The 23,569-nt window shown below is 54.0% G+C and overlaps 2 protein-coding genes across 2 annotated transcripts in view; one reads left to right on the top strand and one right to left on the bottom strand.

Moving 5' to 3' along the window:
• The window catches only part of GCC1 (GRIP and coiled-coil domain containing 1), a 325,404-nt gene that overhangs the window by 75,023 nt on the left and 226,812 nt on the right, over positions 1 to 23,569 (top strand). The gene's annotated exons all lie outside the window — the stretch shown is intronic.
• SND1 (staphylococcal nuclease and tudor domain containing 1) overlaps positions 1 to 23,569 on the bottom strand; it is a 242,053-nt gene that overhangs the window by 45,679 nt on the left and 172,805 nt on the right. Inside the window, exon 16 of the mRNA XM_079992359.1 lies at positions 20,068 to 20,177. Coding sequence (XP_079848485.1) covers positions 20,068 to 20,177 — 110 coding nt within the window. The remainder of the gene's footprint in view (positions 1 to 20,067; positions 20,178 to 23,569) is intronic.

The following is a 23,569-nucleotide window of genomic DNA, read 5'->3' as shown; positions in this document are numbered from 1 at the left end:
CCTGGCTAGAAGAGGTGGGCAAGTTTAGAGAAGGGTCAGGAGGAACACGAGAGGGCTCTCCAAACATCTCCAGGGCTTGCAGTCGGTCTGTCTGTTTTGCAGGGGGTGGACCAGGCTGGTGGCCAGGGAGCAGGGCTGCAGCTAAACAGGAGGGGGGAGTTTCCAGGGCCCAGAGCTGCCGGAAAGTGGGTCAGACTGAGTTGGGGACAGCAGAAGAGGCCTCCTCTTCTTCCCTGGGGCTGGACAGACACCTGACAGAGACCCAGCAGTCACATCCTGCACTGCAGATTCTGCCTGGAGACGCGGGGACTGGGTGAGCTCCCGGATCCCTTCCAATTCCATGGATATCTGTCAGGCCCTGCAAGCTGGACAAAGAGGGATCCTGTCCCTCGACCCTGCCTTCCCCTGCATCAGGTTTGGTCCAGCTGAATTACAGGTGGAGCACAATGGAATGGCACTCACATCGCCAAAATTGAACGTGAAAAAGTTCTTGGCCTCCCCTTTCTCATTCAATACACCCGGGCAGCGTGTGTGTGCAAGCTGTGCTTTCCTGCCCGTGACTAGAACAGCGACTATATGCTGCCCCCCACTGACAGAGGCAGGGTGCCCCCCAGCGCCAGTTGCAGAGTGGGCAGAGCACTGCTGGGCCACTGGATATCTGAGGTCTCCCCCTGCCCTCAACCTTCTCAACGGAGGCCAAGTTTTGCCTGGGGATTTGCTCCTGCCGAGACCACAGAAAGCCCCCCCAAGTCCATTTCAGGAACCCCTCCACTGCCCAAATGTTGCCACTGGCACCCCAATTGGGGAAACCGGAGAAAATGCAGAAAGCCAAGCCTTGGGACTGGGAGTCGCAGGGTCAGAAGGCAGTGTTGGGACCCTTCAACCAGGGCTTGTAGTTTCAAAATGTAAGGGCATGAGAAGAGCCTGGATGGATCAGGCCCACCCAGTCCAGCATCCTGTTCTCACAGGGGCCAACCGGATGGCCCAAACGGGAAACCCGCAAGCAAGACCTGCGCACAAGAGCAACTCTCCCCTCCTCTTAGAAGACAACTGAAGGCAGCCCTCTTTAGGGACGCTTTTAATGTTTGACAGACTACTGTATTTTAATACTTTGTTGGAAGCCGCCGAGTGGCTGGGGAAACCCAGCCAGATGGGCAGGGTATAAATAAATTATTATTATTATTATTATTATTATTATTATTATTATTATTATTATTCCTGCGGTTTCCAGCAACCGAGATTCAGAAACCTCTCTGCTTCCGGCTGCAGAGACAGAACCTTTCCAACATGGTTAGTAGCCGTAGTAGAGTCCTCTCTGCTCCTTCAGTTATGCTCCTGGCACTGCTACAGGAGCTGCGATTCTTCCCCAAGCCCCCCTCTGCCAGCGCAGGGAGATTTGCAGGGAGAGGCCGGCCCCCGCGAGCACAGGTGGCCCTGCCTGCCTCCGGCAAGGCGAGGCGCTGGTCCCGGCTGCAAAGGGAGCACCCCAAGAAGCGCTCAAGGGTGGCCAAAGAGCCACGCAAGGAGTCTCCTCCTGCTCCTCCTCCTTCTCAGCACCACCTCTGCTCGCCCACGCGGATGAATCATCCCCTGCGATGCCAGCACCACAAACAGCAAGGAGGCTGGAAACAAAGGCTGCTGCTGCTGCTGCCTCCTGCTGCTGCTACGGCTGCTGCGGCAGGACCCCAGCGGAAGGCAGGACGGCTGGGCCTGGGCCGAGAGTTGGTCAGCTGTGGATAAGTGATTATGTAAGAGGGAGAATGAACATCCCAAGTGCCAAAGCGCCCGCCTTCCTCCTCCTCCTCCTCCTCCTCCTGTCCCCCCCAGCGCTGATGGGCGAGTGGCAGCTCCGCCAGCGAGGGAACAGAGAGAGGGGAGGGGTCTCCCTGGTTTCCCGAGGAAAGAGCCGGAGGGAACTTTCCTTCCTGGGACCCAGGCTGGGGTGGGGGGGGGGAGAAGGGGACACCCTCCTCTGAAATCTACCAGGCTCAATGGCAGCAACCAGAAAAAAAGGAGCAATGCAGGCCAGGTACGGCAGTGAGTCCATCACCGCCATGGTCCAGGGAACTTGGGGCCTGGACAGGCTCAGCAAGGAAGCTGCCAGGTGGCGCGGAAAACCTGGGTCCAGCTCTGTCAGGTGTGGCATCTAGTCCAGCATCCTATTATCACACAGGCAGCAGGCATTAAAATCTGGCCACCCAGGTGTGAAGTCACCTGCCTGGGGATGGCACCAGCAGGGGGGGGCAGAAGGTTTTGGGTCCTTCATGGGGATCTGCAGTGGCTGCTGAGTGATGGAGCCCAACTCCACAAGCTGAAACTTGTGTGTGTGTGAGAGAGAGAGTGAATAAGCTACCCAGGTGACATTTACACACACAAACACACACTTTTCGTATTAATCCTTCTCTGCGTGCATACACACGCAGCCAGCGAGAGAGAGAAGGAAGAGAGACAGACAGACAGAAATGCTGAGCTCCAACCACTAGGAGTCATTCTCAACAAGCTGCTCTTGAAATGGCTCACACGGAGCTCCTGGAAAAGATCGGAGCTCCACTGGTGGGTGGCAGGTAATAATAATAATAATAATAATAATAATAATAATAATAATAATAATAATAATTTATTATTTGTACCCCGCCCATCTGGCTGGGTTTCCCCAGCCACTCTGGGCGGCTTCCATAAAAACCAGAAATACACTAAAATATCACATATTAAAAACTTCCCTGAACAGGGCTGCCTTAAGATGTCTTCTGAATGTCAGGTAGCTATTTATTGCTTTGACATCTGATGGGAGGGCGTTCCACAGGGTGAGTGCCACCACCGAGAAGGCCCTCTGCCTGGTTCCCTGTAGCTTTGCTTCTCGCAATGAGGGAACCGCCAGAAGGCCCTCGGTGCTGGACCTCAGTGTCCGGGCAGAACGCCAAGAACACGGCCTGCTTGTGGGCTTCTGGTTGTCCTCCATGAGAACAGGATATGGGACTAGATGGGCTGCTTGAGGCCTGATCCAGAAGCCAGGCTCTTCTTGCGCTCTGAACGTAGAACGTATGGCTCTTATAGACTGCAATGGAACATGGCTGGGGGGCACCAACTCCTCCTGGGTGGCACCACCCTGCCAACCCCTCTGGGCAGGCAGCAACAGACCCTAGGAAAACTCCGTGCCAAGTACTTTTGCCCACCGGGCATGCCCCTCCTGCCAATCAGTGGAACAAAGAGCCTACCTTCTAACCCAAACCAATAGCAGGAAAAGCCGCCTAGTTTCCCCATCAAGCCCCCCACCCCCAAACTCAGCGAAGCCCCCCAAAAAACTAGCAGGTGAGGTTAGCTGAAAGAGTGCTTTGCGCAATGCAGAGCCAAGCGGTGCCCAATCCACCCCAGTTTGGGGAGGGAGCTCCTCCGCTTCCGCCTCTTCAATTAATGCAGAGCATCCCTTAAATTGCGCCTCAGCCAATCGCAATCTCGCAAGCGGAAAATCGACATTCCACGGACACTCAGCTGGAGGAAATTGAGGGTGGTTCCGTCTATGCACCGTCTCCACGTGTGGGGCAGGGCCTCACTGAAGAAACAGTGAGGTTGGGGGGGGATGGCATTCAGCCTAGAGAAAAGGAAACAGGTAGACTTGGAAGGGCAGGGCAGAGGAGAGCAGCTGGGCATCTCGAAGGCTGCCCCACGGAAGATGGGGCAAGCCAGTTTCCAAACCAACAGCTTCAAGTTACAAGAAAGGAGAGTTTGACTAAACATCTGGAGCAGACTCCCTCGGAAGGCAGTGAGCTCTCGTTCATTGGAGGTTCTTAAGTAGAGGCTGGGTGGCCATCTGTCAGGGATGCTTGAGCTGAGATTCCTGCAATGCAGGGGGCTGGACTAGAGGACCCTCGGGTGAACCACCCAACGCTACAGCTCTACGATTCGATGACCTAGTTCCACGACAACGAGAAAGCGAAGTTGCCTCCGTGCTGAAGAGCCTGGTGTGGAAAGCCTTCTTCCTTTCTTCTCTCTGCTTTTGGCCTGCCTGGGTGGTAAGACAGTGAACAGGACACCCTTGAATGTCTGAATGGGGCGCAAGTTTGGGGCCAGGAGGGAGGACAGCAGCCTCTGCTCAGCTGCTAAGGGCTCCTACTGGCTGCGTGGAAAGAATTTCAGAGACAGGAACCTTTTATCCTATGTAGTGCAAGGTGGTAAAAGAATTCTGGGAAATGATAATGCATTTCTAAAATGTTCAAAATAACCTTTGTTAAAAAAAACACCCAGAAGCTTTTCTATTAGGAATTCTAGGTGCAAAAATACCAAGGGTGCAGAAAAGACTGTTCTGCATGCAACTGCAGCTGCACGGATGCTTTTAGCCCAAAGATGGAAGGAACACAAGGTCCTGACCAGAGATGAACGGCAGACGAAGCTGATGGATTATGCCGAAATGGCAAAAATGACTGGAAAGGTCAGAAAGCAGGAAGATCAAAATTTCCATAAGGAATGGGAGAAATTTATAGTTTACCTTGGAGACCACTGTAAGCAGCTCAAATCGTTAGCGGGGCTTAAATAACACTTGTAACAAGAACTATGGATACAATGGAGAACTAAATAATAATAATGGATTATTATAAAAGATGCAGCAGAAAAGGACCAACAATCGAAGTCCAAAGATTGGTGGGAATCTACTGTTTTTGTGATTAGGATGTGTGGTAGAGTGTAAATTTTAATCTGTAAAATCAAATAAGCACTTAAAAAAAAAAGGTATTTCAGAGACAACCCCAAAGCTGATGATGATGAAGCAGAAGCAGCTGAACTGAAGAAAGAGGAGGCCCCTCACCTCATCTTCCCAAACCCAGCTGCAAAACCAGCTGTTATACTGAAGAGGAAGGGACCTTTCTTGAGAGTGGCCTCTGAGGGTAAGGAAAGGGCACAGAGCCAACGCAGAGAAGAGCAAATTTTGGAGACCCGGATGCTGCTGCTGTTACTTTCTGGCCTTGCAGAGATCCCCTCCTTTTCACGCAAGCCTTGAGCAAACTCAGGATGAAGGATGCTGCGCTTGGGGCTTTCCTCCTCAAGGATACGGAGCCCCTCCCTCGCTGCCCAGGAGTGGGGCTGGGGAGGGCGCTTGGTCTCTGCCCAGCTGACCACGTCATCTCAGCCCAGCCAGGCCACCTCGCCTGCCTTTTTGCTGGGTGGCAAAAGGATCTAATTCAGATGGCCGCTCGGATAATCCCCTTAGCAACTGGGTTTTATTTGGGGCGGGGGGAGCTGGCAGGTTATGATACGGCGGAGCCAGCACACTCTCAAGGAGATGACAAACCTGTTAATGCACCGTGATGGCTGGCAAGTACCACGGCCTCCCCCCCCCCAAGGGAGAGAGAAGAGAGCTGATGGGAGTGACCCATGCCAGCTCTCCTCTGCAATTTCTCACCCGAGGGATGCCCGGGACACGGAAGCCCCATGGCTTTGGGGCAGCCCCCCGCTGAGGGCTTCCTCTGTGCTCTCTAGTGGAAGGAGAAAGGAGGGCCTCTATCGCATCTCTGTGAGGTGACTCAGACTAGACCAGGGGTCAGCAAACTTTTTCAGCAGGGGGCTGGTCCACTTTCCCTCAGACCTTGTGGGGGGCTGGACTATATTTTGGGGAAAAAATGAACAAATTCCTATGCCCCACAAATAACCCAGAGATGCATTTTAAACAAAAGCACACATTCTACTCACGTAAAAACAAACTGGTTCCTGGACTGTCCGCAGGCCGGTTTGAGAAGGCGATTGGGCCACATTCAGCCCCCGGGCCTTAGGTTGCCTACTCATGGTCTAGAGCAGTGTTTCTCAACTTTGGGCCTCCAGCTGTTTTGGGACTACAACTCCCATCATCCTTAGCCAGCAGGACCAGTGGCCGGGGATGATGGGAGTTGTAGTACAAAAACAGCTGGGGGGGCAAGGTTGAGAAACACTGGTCTAGAGGCTCCTACCCAGGAGGGGAGCTTCGGGAGAGGATGGCCACCAACGGAGAAGGCTTTAAACAAATTCACAAAGGATGTTGATGGATACAAGCCCTGAGAGCTTTCCTCTGCCTCCATGGCTGGAGGAAGCAAGGAGGGGAGGTCTTGCATCCCGGCTTCCCGCTGGGGCATCCGGTTGGCCCCTGTGAGAACAGGATGCTGGACCAGGTGGGCCGCGGGGGCCTGATCCAGCTGAAGGCTCTTCTCATGTTCCTACGAAAGGTGGACCGTCCACAGCCCGACAATTCTTGGAGACTGCTTGCGGGTGCTGGGCGGTGGAGGGGGAAGAAGGAGCCCGACTTGCAGGCTTTCCATGAAAGTGTCAGTCATCACACGACAGCCTGCCTGCGCCAGACGGATCTGTGCCTCCTCCACACCAGCCACCACCATCAACGTGTCTCTAAGGCAGAGGTGGGGAGGGGGGAGAAAGGCCAAGCCAGCATCTGTCCGGCCCCCTCCCGCTTGTCCAGACTGTCCTAACGCACTTCCCGGGGAAGCTGGCCACCCCCTCCTCGCATATCGCCCCCCCCCCAGCAGCTGCCTCCCCAAGAACAGCTCCTGGGGCTGGCTGGAGCCAGAGGACCTTGCCTTCCCCAGTTACCTGAGCCAAGCAATTGGCGCAAGAAGCCAAACCAATTCTGGGGTGTGTGTGTGTGTGGGGGGGGGTGTTATCCAGGCCTGTGCCCTACAAAACATCAGTTCCAAGAGCCACCCCCCCCCCACACTGGGGTAGCGCCAGCCCTCGTTGTTCCCAAGCGACATCTAGGATGGAAGCCTCCTGCGAGTCCCTAAGAGAGGCAATTAATTTATGGAAAATACGAATGGCGTTTTTGCTAAAAGCTCCTAACTTCCACGGCCCTGAGTGCCTCCATGCTTTTGAATTCTGGTGCTGGAGGAGACTCTTGAGAGTCCCATGGACTGCAAGAAGATCAAACCTCTCTATTCTGAAGGAAATCAGCCCTGAGTGCTCACTGGAAGGACAGATCCTGAAGCTGAGGCTCCAAGACTTTGGCCACCTCATGAGAAGAGAAGACTCCCTGGAGAAGACCCTGATGTTGGGAAAGATGGAGGGCACAAGGAGAAGGGGACGACAGAGGACGAGATGGTGGGACAGTGTTCTCGAAACTACCAGCATGAGGGAGGCAGTGGAAGACAGGAGGGCCTGGCGTGCTCTTGTCCAGGGGGTCACGAAGAGGCGGACACGACTAAACGACTCAACAACAACAAAGTGTCTCCAGTATCTCTGCTGCCTGAGACCTCCGGGTATAGGGCAGTATATAAATTCAATAAAATAATAATAATAATAATAATAATAATAATAATAATAATAATAACAACAACAACAACAACGATGACCAAGAGTGAGAGACTTAAGGGCAGGGGCCTAATAGGCTTCACACAATGCCAAGACATCGGGGGGGGGGTTGCCCTGACTGGACGCTTGACCACTTGCAAAGAAGCACCTGATCTATTGGTCCCTTGCAATTGACTATCGTCTTTTGGGCTTTGTAGCTGGCAAATAGCATGGCATCCAAGGCTGCCTCTGGAAGAGTAGGGGGTACTGCAGAGCCCCCCCCTTTGTGCTGCTCCTTTCTAGCCAAACTGTTGCCAAATTGGCTGGAGCTCTCATTACAGCCGTCAGCCGAAGCCCAGACTGCTGGTTTCTGTCAAAGAGACATGCAAGGCGGCACATTTTTCCCTCGCCCACCTCATTAGCAGCTGCCTTCCCAATCCTAAATCTTCCGTGAGGTTTCTCCCCAACCCCCTTATCCACTGGCCCTTTCCACATGGGGCAGGAGAAAAACGGGGGCCCCACCCAGCACTTAGCCTAGTGCCACATTCCCCATAGCAGCCCCATGAAGCTCTTCCTGGGGCAAACGGTGTAAGAGGGCAGCTTATTACCATGCCATCTGCTTGACACTTTCACAGATTTTATTTTCCATTTGGGCACTTGGCACTTTGGTGCAAAAGCAAAATGCAATTAAAGTTTTACTTTAGAAAGGTTGGAAAGTCATGGGAGAAATGTTCCACACTCGGCGATGGTGGTCCATTGACCCTTGTGGGACGACGGGAGGCGGGAGGTCAACAGCAGGTGGCGCCAGAGGCAACGGCAGGGAGAGCTGACTAAACCCGGTTTCTCCCTGCTGAGTTTCACTGAGGCTAAGGCGCAGGGATGCGGGTGGCGCTGTGCGTTAAACCACAGAGCCTAGGACTTGCCGATCAGAAGGTCGACGGTTCGAATCCCCGCGACGACGGGGTGAGCTCCCGTTGCTCGGTCCCAGCTCCTGCCAACAGTTCGAAAGCACGTCAAAGTGCAAGTAGATAAATGGGTACCACTCCGGCGGGAAGGTAAACGGCGTTTCCGTGCGCTGCTCTGGTTCACCAGAAGCGGCTTAGTCCTGCTGGCCACATGACCCGGAAGCTGTACGCCGGCTCCCTCGGCCAATAAAGCGAGATGAGTGCCGCAACCCCAGAGTCAGCCACCACTGGAAATGGTCAGGGGTCCCTTTACCTTTACCTTTAAGGTGCAGGCAGGTAGGGCTGCCAATGCCTGAGCATGAGAGAAGGCAGGGAGCCGGCTGGAAGGAAACTGAGGTTGGCAGGGCAGTGCCCGCTCTGCCTGCAAAAGTCAGCCCCCCATGCACACACCGCAGGGTGCCTAAGGGCACAAGTTGTGCCTACTCAATCCTGGAATCCTGGCAGTGTCATCCTTTGGAAACGGGGTCCAGGAAGGGGGTGGTGCAGCCAGCAAAGGAGACCAGGCTGCCCGCAACCAACTCCCCAAACTGCCCACCAGCCACATGGCAGAAGAGATCAAAGACCAGGATGCAACCCTCGGGGGACAACCCCCTTTGGCTCCTCACCCCGTGGACCGGGGAGGACCTTTCCAGTGTCTAATATGGAAGTGCCCTTTGGGGCAAACGGGGGCCTCACCCGGCCCCCAGTCCCAGGGAAGGGCCAAGCACAAGAACCGCCCAATATTTTATGACAAATGACCAGGCGCTGCCCATTATTTTTCTCCCAGTCACTTTGATCGATAAAGGGAAAAGGGTGAATTGCTATTGATCGACCCGACACCTCCCAATGCCGCTTTACAAATTGCAGGCAAGCGGGGGGGGGGCAACGTGGGGGAGCCTTCTGCCCTATGGGAGGGGGGAGATGCTGCGGGGGGGGGGGGGCATACGTGCCCCTAACAGGGAAGCAGGATTTATGGCCTGGCTCTCCGGGACCAGGAAGGCCTGCGTTCCTGGCCAGACCGTGGCCTCTCTAGTCCAGCAGAAGCCGGGCAGGGAGGAGACCGACTTGTGGTCCCTGCCCCATTGCCCCCACGTGGGCAACAGTCAAACAGGGCTCCAAAAGATGCCAGGCATGAACTCGCCAAAAGAATGGCTCCTCAAAACAGCTCAGGACTGCAATACCTCAAGGAGCGCCTCTTTCCATATGAACCTGCCCGGACCCGGAGATCATCCTCTGAGGCCCTTCTTTATGTACCTCCTCCAGAGGGTGGCAGCCTGAGAACAGGGCCTTCTCTGCAGTGGCTCCCCGTCTGTGGAATGCTCTCCCCAGGGAGGCTCACCTGTGCCAGGCAAAAACATCCCTCTTTAGCCAGGCCTTTGGCTAATTGACTCTTTTAAAATGTGTTTGAGGGGGCTGTTACTGGGTTGTTTTTGTTTTGTATTTTGTGTTTTTTATATCGTGAGTTTATCCTGTGAACCACCCTGAGACCTGTGGGTTTAGGTACTAAATAAATAAATAAATAAATAAATAAATAAATAAATAAATAAGAAATAATAATATATTAATAATAATAAGGAAAAACTTCTTCACGCAGCACATAGTTAAACTATGGAACTCACTGCCACAGGAGGCAGAGGTGGCCACCAACTTGGATGGCTCTAAAAGAGGGTTGGACAAATTCTTGGAGGAGGAAATGGCTGATAGCTCCTAGCCAGGATAGCAAAGTTTTGCCTCCACAGTTGGAAGCAGCCGTGCTTCTGAGTCCCAATTGCTGGAAACTGCAGGAGAGGCGAGTGGCTCCTGTGCTCGGATCCTGCATCTCATTGGCCACTGGGAGAACAAGATGCTGGAGCAGATGAGCCATTGGCCAGATCCAGGAGACCCTTCTTAACATTCTTTTCTCCAGCCGACTCAAAGCTCACAAGCTCCCTCTTTCTGCCTGGCATCCCACAGTCCCGATAACTGCAGAGAGACAGAACCTTGTCCTTGGAACACGAAAGGAACCCCATCTCACTCCTCTCCTGCCAGGCGTCTCATCCGCTAAGCCCATCCCATGATGGTCTTGAAGCCGATTCAGGTCCCCCAAACTATGAAAACACCTTTTGCCCCACAGCCCCTCCTGGTTTGCCTCACGTCCCCCTGCAACCAGGACAGGGAGATACCAGCAGGCAGGGAGGGGCCAAGAGGGGCGGATCGTGGCCACCTCGTCTGGAGCATCAGCAACTGGAGCACAGGGAACATGCCACGGCAGGAGGCCACCCAAAGGCCACGCGCCTGGGTGGCTCTCCATGTACAAGAGAGGGTCCCTTTGGGGCCCACTGCAGTCCTCTCTGCCCCTCTCCCTGGTTGGCACCAGGAAGCAAGCCGTGATGCCTCCTGGTGCCCCCACTGCTTCTCCTGGCCTGTCTCTTTCATGGGCTTTTGCTCGCAGGGCTCCAGGCCCGGGCAGGACTCCGCGGCTGCCGCAAAGCATTCAAATTCTCTCCCTGGGGGAACCCGGTGCTGGAAACTAATTCCAGTGGATTTCTGCTGTTTTTACAAACCGCCTTCCTTCTGGCTTTAGTGATTCACCTGCTATATTTCCAGGACGCATATTCTTTTATGTACGCGTAAGCCATTCTCCCTGCCTTGGTAAACGCATTACGGCGATAGGGGAAGAATGGAGAGCCAGTGGAACGTCACGTGGGGCAGCCTGGCCCTAAATTTAACTCCGACAATAAATAATCAAAAGGAAAAACAGCCCTTCTCCCCGATTCCTGGAGGACCCAGCAGTTAGCAAAAGAGTTGCAAAGCTGCTGACCTGGCAGGGGCTGAAGTGCTGAGATTATTACAAGAAAACGTTTAAATGTGCCCTGGGCGCCGGAGGAAAAGAGGCAGGGGTGAACTCTGCAGCGCTTTAAGCTGCTGAAGGATTAAAGCCCCGGCCTTGGAGCTCCGTCGCCTTGGCCCCCGGGCGGGTGGGAGGGGGGGCGCGGAGAGGGAGGAGGGAAGCAGGAAAAGTGTGCACTAAGCACACTTGGCCCCCACCTACAGCTCAGACTAAAAATACAGAGATGACCCTGTTCTAAAAATTACCATTTAGCACCAGGAGCTGGCGTGGCCGCCAAGCCAAAAATCCATATCCCATCAACTGTAATGGACTGCTAGTCACATTTCCTTCTTGGAAGCGGCTGCCCTGCTCCGGAGGCAGAGCTCTGAAGACTTGCGCAGCAAGGTGGCAGCTGCGGATGGAAATTCATTAGGGACAGCTCCTGGGAAGCCAGTGCATTCATCACAATTAAAGGCGCAGCCAGGAGGCTCTGCTGGCAGGGCTGGAGAGCAGGAACGGACTGCAGCGGGCATCGCTGCTCTGCCCTGCCCAGGGGACGGGTTGAGCCTCTGCCAGGTGTCCCGAGCAAGGTACCAGGCCGCTGCTGAAGGAGCTGGGCAGGCGCTACCCACGGGCGGCTGTGGCACAAGCACAGGCAATGAGCCACCTGCAAAAGTGGCCTTGGTGGGGAAGAGAGCCGGAGCAAGGTTCCCCCAGGAAGGAGCTGCCACACGGATTCTTAGCAGAGCCTTTCAAGACCCCCCAGGTGCTGCTGGTGAGGAGAGGCGACCTGACAGGTAAGGAGGGGTAGAGGATCGGCGGGTGGGGCTCGTTCTCATCATGCCACAGCTCTGCCTGGGAGGGACTCACGTGCCCCCTTCTGACAAATGGGCAGGACCTCCCAACCTCCATCAAGTGCCTGGAGGCGGTGGGAGGATGGATGGCGGCTAACAGATTGAGGCTGAATCCTGACAAGACAGAAGTACTGTTTTGGGGGGACAGGGGGCAGGTGGGTGTGGGGGACTCCCTGGTCCTGAATGGGGCTACTGTGCCCCTGAAGGACCAGATGCACAACCCGGGAGTCATTTTGGACTCCCAGCTGTCCATGGAGGCGCAGGTCCATTCTGTGCAATGCGCTCTACGTGGGGCTACCTTTAAAGGTGACCCAGAAACTGCAATTAATCCAGAATGCAGTAGCCAGACTGGTGACCGGGAGCGGCCGCCAAGACCACATAACATCAGTCCTGAGAGATCTGCATTGGCTCCCAGTCCATTTCCGAACACAATTCAAAATGTTGGTGCTGACCTTAAAAGCTCTAAACGGCCTCAGCCCAGTATACCTGAAGGAGCGTCTCCACCCCCATCGTTCTTCCCGGACACTGAGGTCCAGCTCTGAGGGCCTTCTGGTGGTTCCCTCCCTGTGAGAAGTGAGGTTACAGGGAACCAGGCAGAAGGCCTTCTTGGTGGTGGCACCCGCCCTGTGGAATGCCCTCCCACCAGATGTCAAAGAGAAGAACAACTATCCTACTTTTAGAAGACATCTGAAGGCAGCCCTGTTTAGGGAAGGTTTTTTTATATTTTATGCTGTATTGTTTTTAACACTCGATTGGGAGCTGTCCACAGTGGCTGGGGAAACTCAGCCAGATGGGCAGGGTATAAATAAGATTATTATTATTATTATTGAAGGCAGGCTCCCCTCCCCTTTCCCTCCAGGCCTGACAGAACTTCTTCCGCATCTGCCGCTACCCTGAGTGTGTCACGGAAGCCTTAGCACAGTGCTGGATCCAGAGGGAAAAGAGGCCATTAATTAAGGGAGCCACCCGAGAGAGCCTGTGTTTGGCAGGCTGGCAGCAGGGGGGGAGGAACCGGCAGGCTCTGCTGAACTCAGGAGAAGAGCGGAGATGGGCCCTGCGAGATGGACAGACAGAAGCGCAGGAGAGGGGAGGATGGGGAAGGGCATTTCGCACAGCAGGCACAGAGGAGGGAACGGAATCCCTGTGCTGCTGCCACGGGACCAAACTTGGCCCTCCAGCCATTTTTGGACTACAGTTCCCATCATCCCTGACCACTGGTCCTGCTAGCTAGGGATGATGGCAGTTGTAGTCCAAAAACAGCTGGAGGGCCAAATTTGGCCACCCCTGATCTGGACGCTTGGATCGCTTCGGCTGTTCTCTCCCCCAACCCCCAACCCCAGCAGATCTCTCAGCCACACTCAGCCCAGGAGGCATTCCTGAGTATGTCAAGGGGCAGGCGAGAGGCTCAAATATGGGGCGCAAGGTCAGTCCACAAGGGGAGCTCCCACAAGCATGGCAGCGGCCTGCCCCCCTCGGCCAAGGCAGGAGGAGTCCTGGTGCAAAGGTGGCTTTCTGGGCAAACGCCGCTGCCACGCTGGCATCCCTCCAGTGCCCTCTCTGGAAATCCCTCGCCCCCAAACCTCCCCTGAGAGGCTGCAGACCTGGCTCCGTCTCCTGCTCACTTACACTGCGTGGCCCAAAGATGCCCCCCTTCCCTGTAGGGCACAGGCCGAGTTCCCACACGCACAACACCCACAAGTAAATAAGTGTGTGTGTGTATATATTGGAGTGGGGAGGGAGGGAGGTCCTCCTGGCCTCTCGGCCCCTCTCCAGCCCCACGGGGAGCATCTTGGTCCATCATTCATATTGGTAGCTCTCAGCAGCATGGGCTGGGCCTGGGAAAAGGCCCCCCTACGCCTGTGGAGGAGAAGAGCCTCCCCTGGGCTAAGAACTGCTGGCTGCTATTTAGAATAGAATAGAATAGAATAGAATAGAATAGAATAGAATAGAATAGAATAGAATAGAATAGAATAGAATAGAATAGAATTTATTATTTATACCCTGCCCATCTGGCTGGGTTTCCCCAGCCACTCTGGGCGGCTTCCAACAGAATATTAAAATACAATCGTATATTAAACATTAAAAGTTCCCCTAAACAGGGCTGCCTTTAGATGTCTTCTAAAAGTTTGGTAGTTGTTTTTCTCTTTGACATCTGACAGGAGGGCGTTCCACAGGGTGGGCGCCACCACTGAGAAGGCCCTCTGCCTGGTTCCCTGTTAACTTGGCTTCTCGCATGGAGATGAACCGCCAGGAGGCCCTCGGAGGTGGACCTCAGTGTCCAGGCTGAACGATGGGGGTGGAGACGCTCCTTCAGGTCTACTGGGCTGACTGCCATGCCTTCCTCTTGCTCCTCTCCTGTCACCCCAATCCCATGAGTGTCTACGGAGCTTTGATTCCATCAGTGGGGTGGCGCATAGGGGCTGTGCAGAAGCAGGCGGGCTCCGTCCCATGGAAGCAGCCAGTCTCAGGAATCTCTCTCCCCCGGAGTGGATCCAGAAGAAGCAGAAGAAGAAGAGTTTGGATTTGATATCCCGCTTTATCACTCCCCTTCAGGAGTCTCAAAGCGGCTCACATTCTCCTTTCCCTTCCTCCCCCACAACAAACACTCTGTGGGGTGAGTGGGGCTGAGAGACTTCAGAGAAGTGTGACTGGCCCAAGGTCACCCAGCAGCTGCAGGTGGAGGAGCGGAGACGCGAACCCGGTTCCCCAGATTACGAGACTACCGCTCTTAACCACCACACCACACTGGCTCTCCAGGGTACGCTCGCTTTTCTCTGGTTGGTGGAAGGTGTCCAGGAGTCTCCCAAGATGCCTGGAAGGTCCAGAGGACCTCTCGCTGGCCACGAATTCGAGAGAGGCACCTCCTTGGACAGGACCCCTCTCATCAGACACTCTGGAAAGCAGCCCTTTCTGCTGCTGTTGCTGCCACCATCTAAGCTGCCACCGCCACCACCGGGCCGGCAGGGACAGATCTCTCCAAGCAGGACCTCTGCAGCCACCTCCTCCGCTTTCTCCCCCAGGACAGGCCCCGCCAGTCTCAGGCACCTGCACACGCCTCTCCCGAGGGTGTTCAAAATCCCATTTCACGCCCCATCGCACTCCAGAGTAAGCCGCCTGCCCGTTTCATCCATCAAAGGCAATAGAGGCTCCAGGAGCCGCTGGATCGGCAAGGACTCTCTTTGTGGCAAGGCTGGACCGCCCCCTGGAGCCCCAAAGTGTGGGGGGGCACCCCATCCTTGTCTGCAGAGAAGGGCCTGCTTCTACGCCTTCTCCAGCCTTCCTTCTGCAAGGAGTCTCTGCCCGCTTTCTAGGCTGGGGTGACACTTCCCAATGGTCCTCCATGAGCTGCTATTGCTTTTATTTATTCATTTATTTTTTACAAATATTTTTTATTGGTTTTTACAAAAAAAAATCCAAAATATTAAAAAGGGGGGACTGACTTCTACTATATCCATCTATGAGATTCTCTGCATCTTGTGACTCCCCCCGTTCCCTGCACGGGTCCCTAAAAACAATTCTTCTGAAACTACATCTCATTACCAAAACAAAATAAAAAAATTCCTTCTAGTAGCACCTTAAAGACCAACTAAGTTAGTTCTTGGTATGAGCTTTCGCGTGCATGCACACTTCTTCAGAACTATCTGTAACTACATCTCATTACATTCTCCACATTTTCCATTTCTCTAAGCTGTCCATGTTTTTCGTTTCTTTACAACGCATTTTCACAGTCTAGCTAAACTGTATTTTTTATTTGTGTACAATGGTCTCCTAAGTAAATTATAGGATTTCCCCCCACAATTCTTTTTGAAAGTTGCTATTGCTTTTAGAGCTCCAGGCCGTGAGTAAAGCAGCACACCGGGGAGTTTCCTACTTTGCAAGGAGTTTTCAAAGTAAGGCAGCATCCGAACGAGGGTTCTTCTCCCGTCTCCCATTCCCACAGTCTGAAGTGACAAACTCTGCTCTACCAGAGGCTTCCACGATCCCTTCCACACTACGTGGGTATTGAGCCTGGTGTGGGGCAGCCCCTCTGCCCTTGGAGATTCCCACCCCTGGAATATTAGACAAGCGCTGCTTCTGTTGCCTTTTCAGCGACTGTTGAAGACTGTAGCCTTTTAAGCAGAGAAGGCTCTGCATCTGCGTTGCAACGCTTTTATATTATTATTATTATTATTATTATTATTATTATTATTATTATTATTATTTTATTTACAACATAGTCCACAACAACTCATACATACAAACAAACCCACCACCATTGACAATTTAATTATCAAAATTAAACTTAAACTAAAATTAAACTCCTATCCCCTTACACAAAGAAAACATAACATAAAAATAAAAGACTTCCTTTATCCTGTAAATGGCCTCCTTATTTACTTCTTGTGTACTGTTTCTTTTATATGTGATCATTACCGTTTTTCCCAATTATGACTTTAAAAACCGGCAAGTCTCCTATAGAAATGAATTGAAACAAGTCCAGGTGTATATTTGGGGGCCCTGTTTGGTATTCTCTGCATTTCCCCCATTCTCTTTGGAACTCTTGTCTAGCTTGTCCCCTGATTGTCTCTGTTAATCTGGCCAATTCCGTATAATCTAATAATTTATCCTGCCATTCCTTTTTTTGTTGGCACAAATTCTTTTTTCCAATTTCTGGCAATTAAGGTCCTCGGTGGCTGTGGCATACAGGAATATTTTTTGATCCTCTTTTGCTATACCTGTGTCTGTTATTCCTAATAGGAAAGCTTCTGTATTTCTTCACAAAATTATATTTAAACATTTTTTTTTAAGTTCATCATATACTGTATCCCAGGAGCTTTTGATTTTTTCACAGGTCCACCAGATATGTATAAGTGTCCCTTCTGCACCTCCATGCACTGGAATGCTTCTAAAGATTCTTCATCCATTATAATTTGGCAACCTGGGCTCCATTGGAAGGAAGGGCCAGATACAAACCGAATAAATAAGAAACGAATTCTGGGCAGAGGCTTGCCTAGGGTACCCTGAGCAACTGCGCCCCTGCCACCCACACGGCCTTGGCCAGGCTGGAAGGAGGGAATCCGCCTGGCGCAAGGGGGGGCAGGGGCCTGAAGCCTGGCACCAACGCCCAGGCGCTCTGAAGACCACCCCAGAGGAAGAGCGAGGCTCGTGCCAAGCGGGAGCATTTCATCTCCGCAGCCACTCAGCGAGGTGGCTGAGGAGGGCATCTTGGCTCCAACATTGCAATTATGAATCACAGCACAATGACACCAAAGGCGCCTGGCGTGAGGCATGCGCCCGTTTCAATCACGGAAGTACAACAACCCTCGTTGGCGGCTCTTCACATGCCGGTCATGCAGAAGGTCTGAACTGGGGGTGGGCGGGTAGGGAGAGGAGACTGGGCGCCTCTGCGCATGGTGAGCACAAAGACCCCCCCCCATCCCTGCTTGCACAGGACCAAGCACTCAGGCAGCGGGTCAGGGAGACGGCAGCGACCGTGCAGCCTGAACACAACCCGGCAGCCGGGCAGGGAGAAAAGAGAGGAGCAGGTCTTACACCAGAGGAGGAATATTGGCAGGCAGGAGGGCGAGCCCCTCCCATCTCCAAATCTCCACACTGACAGATTAGTCAGCAAACGGCTCTGGCAGCCGAAGGAGGGCTATCGGCTGGGAACTTCCGGGCCAAGACCGAGGGAGAATCTGGGGCCAGCTGCTGGATCAGGGCAAACAGGGCAGGGTCATCCTGCTTTCCCTGACCGGTTGCTCCAAGAGGAAGCCCATGGAGACGGACCTGAGCGCAGTAGCAGCAGCAGCAGCAGCGATCTCCTCACTTGCGATTCCCAGCCAGTGCCGTTTAGAGAAGGGCAGCGCAATCTTCGCCAGAGCTGGAAACGGTGCTGCTGTGAACGCGCCGTAATCAGAGCCCTTTTCAATCAGGCAACTGCCTCCCCTTCCGAAGGTTATTTGCTACATCAGCCTCCCCACAAGCTGACACCCTCTCGGGGGGGGGGGCTTGTGAACACCTGGAGACAGAGATCAACACCCGCTGACCCCTCAAGCAGGCGCAGGCACCACCCACAGTCTGCTCAGGGCCCCCGCTGCCCACAGAATCCCCACCCCACGGTGCTTATGTCTTCTCGCCAAACCTGGGACACAAACAGCCAAAAGGATGTTGAGCGCCGCTTGCGCCTCCTCTGTGCCCACACGCAAGAAGGTTCCTGTGGCTGCCTTTGTCCCAGCGGCCGGGAGAAATGTCTTCCCTTACCCACAGGCTGCCCCATAGGGGCCGACTATCCGCCAACTACGGCTGGGCCTTCCTTCCACTTTGCTGGGCCAGAGGAAGGGGCAGCCTGCAAAGTGCGCTGCGTCCTTCCAAGAAGCAAGCTGCACGAGATTCGTGCCACGCCAGCTCAGAAGCCGCCGTGTCCTTGCCAAGGTAAGGACGCCTTGCGGGAAGAGATTAGCAGCGACCCAAGAAGCGGGAAAGTGGCTGGGGAGGGGGCGAAAGGAGATGCATTTCTGCAGTGGGCCTGCGTCTGAATTTGCGGACCAAGACCCCAACTCACTCACACCCCCAACATTTGCCTAGACCCTCCACTTGAGAAGAACCTTCCCCAAGTCGCCTGCCCTCAACACTGCCAGCCCCTTCCCATTACTACAAGAAGGCGCAGCAGGAGATGTCTGGAGTCTTCCCAAAATCTGAGAGGCGGTTACAGACTTGCTCCACACATTTTTAAAAAGCATGCTCAGGTGCCCTAACCAGGGAGAAGCCTCCAATGTCACGAGTGGCATTTGAACCCTGGCATGACAGGAGAGGGTTGCAAAGCAAAGAAGAGTGCCTCTAAGCATGTACAGACGACTTGTCGTGCACACCTTGAGAACCGAGTCCTTCAGCCACGGTCACAACCATCTCTGAAGGTCCGTCCAGTGGAGCAACTGCTAAAAGACAGGGACCGGGGCTTGAACTCGCCTGCTGGGAGCCCCCGCCTGGAGCAGGGGGGGGGGCAGTGGCAGCCCAGCCCAACCCCTGGCGGAGCAGAACCACCCTCTGGGGCTGTGCCAGTCCAAAGCACCCAGGCTCTGGCACAAGCAGAGCGAGGCAAGCGCAGAAAGGCCCTGGGAGAGACCTTTCCGCTGGCAAGGCAAAGGCGTCGAAGTGACTGACGGCTGGGAAAGGTCAGCCTGTCCGAGGCTGGCAGCTTTGGGTGGCACAGAGTTTTGACAAGGCGCTCCAGCGGTTCCTGAGCAACTAGCCCTGATCCAAAGCCAATTTCAGGCTAACCGTTAAGAGGGGCAACGGAGGTCAACAATGCAAAAAACGATCCATAAATATTCTCCTGCTTGGAGCCGGGAGAAGAACGTTCCAGGGTCATGAATCCAAGGCGGGCATTTTGTCGGGGAGGGTGGCATGTGGCTATGGTGTTTGGTGGGGTGGGGGGCAGAAGGGGCAGGCATCAGGGAGGGAGGGAGGGACCCTGGCCTTCCTCTGCCCAAAGACATCCACACACAAATCCATCCACTCTCATCCCAGGCTCAATTCCTCGGCTTCCCCCTGCCTGGAAGAGGCCACCTGTTCTGAGTCCTGGCCCCCCATTCTGAAACAACACCTTGGCCTCAAATGCTCATTTCCGCACCTGCAGATGAAGGCGGCTCACACCACAAAAGACAAGGATTTTCTGGTGCTGAAGAACCACACACAAAACCACATTTTGTGAAGTCCTGGGAAGGGAGGAGGTTTTGGGGTCCCTGGGACCACCAGCCCCCCTCCAAAGTGACCCAGAGGCAGCCTCACGGGCTCAAATGTGAGGAGGCTTCCTCCCCCCCCCCCAAAGGAAGCGCAAGGCCCAGCTAAACCCGGCTGGGCCAAGTCGTGGGGCTGCTCCTGTGCCGCCTCCCCCTGGCACCCGAGTTCATGGCCCCGTAAGCCCAAGTCCCTCTGCCCACGAAGTCAGCTGGACCCCCCGCGGAGCCACATCCTTAAGCTGAGCCCAGTCTGTGCAGCCGCAACTCGCCGTTTGCCAAGCCCTTCTCTCAAGTAAACCCTTTGCCCGCCTGCACAGATCCTGGCCAAGAAGGAGGGCAAGAGCTGTTTGCAACGGACCAGCCAGACTCCTCCCAGCCTGGGGAGCCAGAGCCTCTGGCCAGGCCGGCTGCTGCTCCACAGAAAGACCGGAGGAAGGAGACGATCGGAAGACAACGCCCCCCCCCCCGCAGCCCTGGCCCCCTACCTCTCGCTGCAGCACCAGCTCCTTTGTGAAGAGAGTGGCCTCTTCGCTGAAGGGCTCCCCCTCTTGGACTAAGCCGGGCAGGTTTCGTGCACCTCGGGGACATTCGATACCTGAGGAAGGAGGAAGGAAGCAGAGGGGCAGGGAGAGAGAGATTTTCAGTGAGCTTCCTTTTCTTTTCTTTTCTTTTCCTTTATCAAGTTCCTTCCATGCTAGGATGGATGGCCGCCCATCAAGGATTCTCTCACTGCAACTTGGGTGAAACAGATGACTCTTTGGGTTCCTTCTAACAAGACCTTTGGAACAGGGATGTTTCCTCAGCATCACCCAACCTGGCCTGCCCCGCGGAGGACCTTAAGCTCCACAAATGACAACACTTTGGAGGTCCCAAGTCACAAGGTGGTCAGACTGGTCTCAACTAGGGCCAGGGCCTTTTCTTTTCTTTTTTTTCTGCATAATTTTTATTGTTTTTAAAATCATAACAAACAAGAAAGTAAAACAGTTTACGCCTTGTTATCACAGATTTCTTTCTATAAGACTTCCTTCAGCTTCCCCTGAAATCATCCATACCCTAATTTAACAAATTCACACAAATCCTAGCTTATATTGACATTATTTTCTCTTTCCTTCTTTTTCTCTTTAGACAATATTCCAACCTTTTCACAGAGCTTTTTTAAACCCAACTAGTGTTATCTGACCTTCACTTATACTTTCCAGATATTCCACAAATTTCCCCCAGTCCTCAATGAACCTTTGGTCTTTTAAATATCTAATTTTCCCCATCAATCTGTCCATCTCCGCGTATTCTAGTAGTTTTGCTCTCCATTCCTCAAGCGTCGGTATGTTCTGTTGTTTCCAATTTTGGGCCAATAGGACCCTTGCGGCCGTTGTTGCATATTGAAAGAATTTACTGTCATTGTTCTTTATATCACTTCCTGCTAGGCCTAGCAGAAAAGCCTCCGGCTTTTTCCCAAAGTTATATCTTAATATACTTTTCATTTCATTATATACACTTTCCCAAAAGCCTTTGACCTTTCTGCAGTCCCACCACATGTGGAAGAAGGATCCCTCTTTTTCCCTGCATTTCCAGCATTTATTGCAAGTTTTATATATTTTTGCTAATTTTGCAGGTGTTATATACCAACGGTAAAACATCTTCATGAGGTTCTCTTTTAACGTTATGCAAGCTGTAAATTTAAGATTTTTTTCCCAGAGTTTCTCCCATTCTTCATAGTATATATTATGGCCGATGTGGGCCAGGGCCTTTTCAGTACTGGCCCCGACTTGGTGGAACGCTCTGTCACAAGAGACCAGGGCCCTGTGGGGCTTGACTTCTTTCTGCAGGGCCTGCAAGACAGAGCTGTTCCACCCTGAGCCCGGCTCTGCCCGGGGAATAATTTTTTTATATATAATTATCATCATCATCATCACCACTGAGAGCCGGAAAAGGAGCTCCCCAGAAAAGAAGCAGACCCCCAAGAAGACCTGCCTTGGAGGGAAGGCTTGCCGGGACCGCCTGGCCAGGCCCAAGAAGGAGCCTTGGAGGCCGCCTGGCCAGGCCTGGGGTCCCCTTGCGGCCGCCCCCCTCAAGAACCGCCCTTCTCATCCTCCCAGGGCAGAAGGCTCTCCTCTGCAAGGAGCCCTGGACAGACCTTGCTTCTGCCGCACCCATCCCTGAGCCGGGGGGGGGGGAAGGACTCCGAGTGCCAGAGGCTCCTGGGGTGGATCTGGGCCAGCCGACAGGCACCCCAGGAGACAGAGCAGCTGGAAAGCCCAGCACCCAAGGGCCTTTCTGTGGGTGCAGATTGTAAGAATAATTTATTATGTCTACCCAGACCATCTGCCTGGGTTTCCCCAGCCACTCTGGGCAACTCCCAACAGAGTATTAAAATCACAATAAAACATCAAACATTAAAAACTTCCCTAAACAGGGCTGCCTTCAGATGTTTTCTAAAAGTCAGATAGTGGTTTATTTCCTTGGCATCTGATGGGAGGGCGTTCTGCAGGGCGGGCACCGCCACTGAGAAGGCCCTCTACCTGGTTCCCTGTAACCTCACTTCTTGCAGGGAGGGAACTGCCAGAAGGCCCTCGGAGCTGGACCTCAGTGTCTGGGCAGAATGATGGGGGTGGACACGCTCCTTCAGGTATACTGGACCGAGGCCGTTTAGGGCTTTAAAGGTCAGCACCAACACTTTGAATTGTGCTCGGAAACATACTGGAAGCCATGTAGGTCTTTCAAGACTGGTGTTATATGGTCTCAGCGGCCGCTCCCAGTCCCCAGTCTGTCTGCCGCATTCTGGATTAATTGCAGTTGCTGAGTCAGCTTCAATGGTAGCCCCACATAGAGCGCATTGCAGTAGTCCAAGCGGGAGATAACCAGAGCATGCACCACTCTGGCGTGACAGTCTGCAGGCAGGGAGGGTCTCATCCTGCGTACCAGGTGGAGCTGGTAGACAGCCGCCCTGGACACAGAATTAACCTGCGCCTCCATGGACAGCTGTGAGTCCAAAATGCCCCCCAGGCTGCGAACTGGTCCTTCAGGGGCACAGTTACCCCATTCAGAACCAGGGAGTACCCCCCCCACTCCTGCCCCCTGTCCCCCCCAAAACAGTACTTCTGTCTTATCAGGATTGAACCTCAATCTATTAGCCGCCATGCATCCTCCCACTGCCCAAAGGCGCTGGCACTGCTTATCTCAGTTCACACATGCACTTATCAGTGCTCTCCAGGACAGAGCTTGCAATGGGAGGCAGAGGTGGCAGGGGCTACTGGGAACCCCCACAATTGCCAGAAGTGGGGCCGGTGGGGAGGGGAGAAAAGTCGCACGACAAGGATGCAAGGCTCCAGGTGAGACAACTCTCCGGTGCCAGCTCCTGCCTGTCAGGGGCTGCCCCCTCCACCCCAGCCTCACAAGAGCAGCCACCGCTGCAGCCGCCCTCCTGTCAGGGGGCAAGCTCCTGCCCCACAGTGGCGGAAGCGCAGCCCCAATCCACTTCCATGCTCCGGTGCCTTGCCAGGAGGAGGAAGGCTGGAAGGGAGCCAACGCGAGCCACTTTGGGCGGCTCCTTGGCACAAGGCAAAGGCGCCCGGCCAGCCTTCCCCTCCGAGGCCGCTCAAAATAGCCCTGCGATTCCCTCCAAGGCAGCGAGAGATGCATTTTGCCTGCGGCTCCGCAGGCTCAGCCCTGCGCATGATGATCAGCCAAGGCTGAAGCTGGCTGCCGAGCTGAGGCTTCCGGACGGGAAGCCATTTTTTCCTGGAATAATTTAAGGAGCAATAAAGCCGGGAAAGCAACCGCTGGGACATAACCTGAAATAAAGGTTTAGTGAGGCGGATGCGCCGCTGCCACAGAGAACAAGGAGGACGGGGGTCCATAAAGGAGCTTTATAGCAGCTGCGGCGGCATCTGTCAAGAGCATCAACCACTTGATGCGCAAAATGTCCCCGCTGGGGAGTTTGGCTTCCTCCCGGGGGGAGTGAGGTGGGGCGGTTCGAGGCGGGAGAAA

The sequence above is a fragment of the Podarcis cretensis genome, assembly GCF_951804945.1.
Source record: "Podarcis cretensis genome assembly, chromosome: 10".
Classification (NCBI taxonomy): domain Eukaryota; kingdom Metazoa; phylum Chordata; class Lepidosauria; order Squamata; family Lacertidae; genus Podarcis; species Podarcis cretensis.
This window is presented reverse-complemented; position numbering and strand designations above follow the sequence as displayed.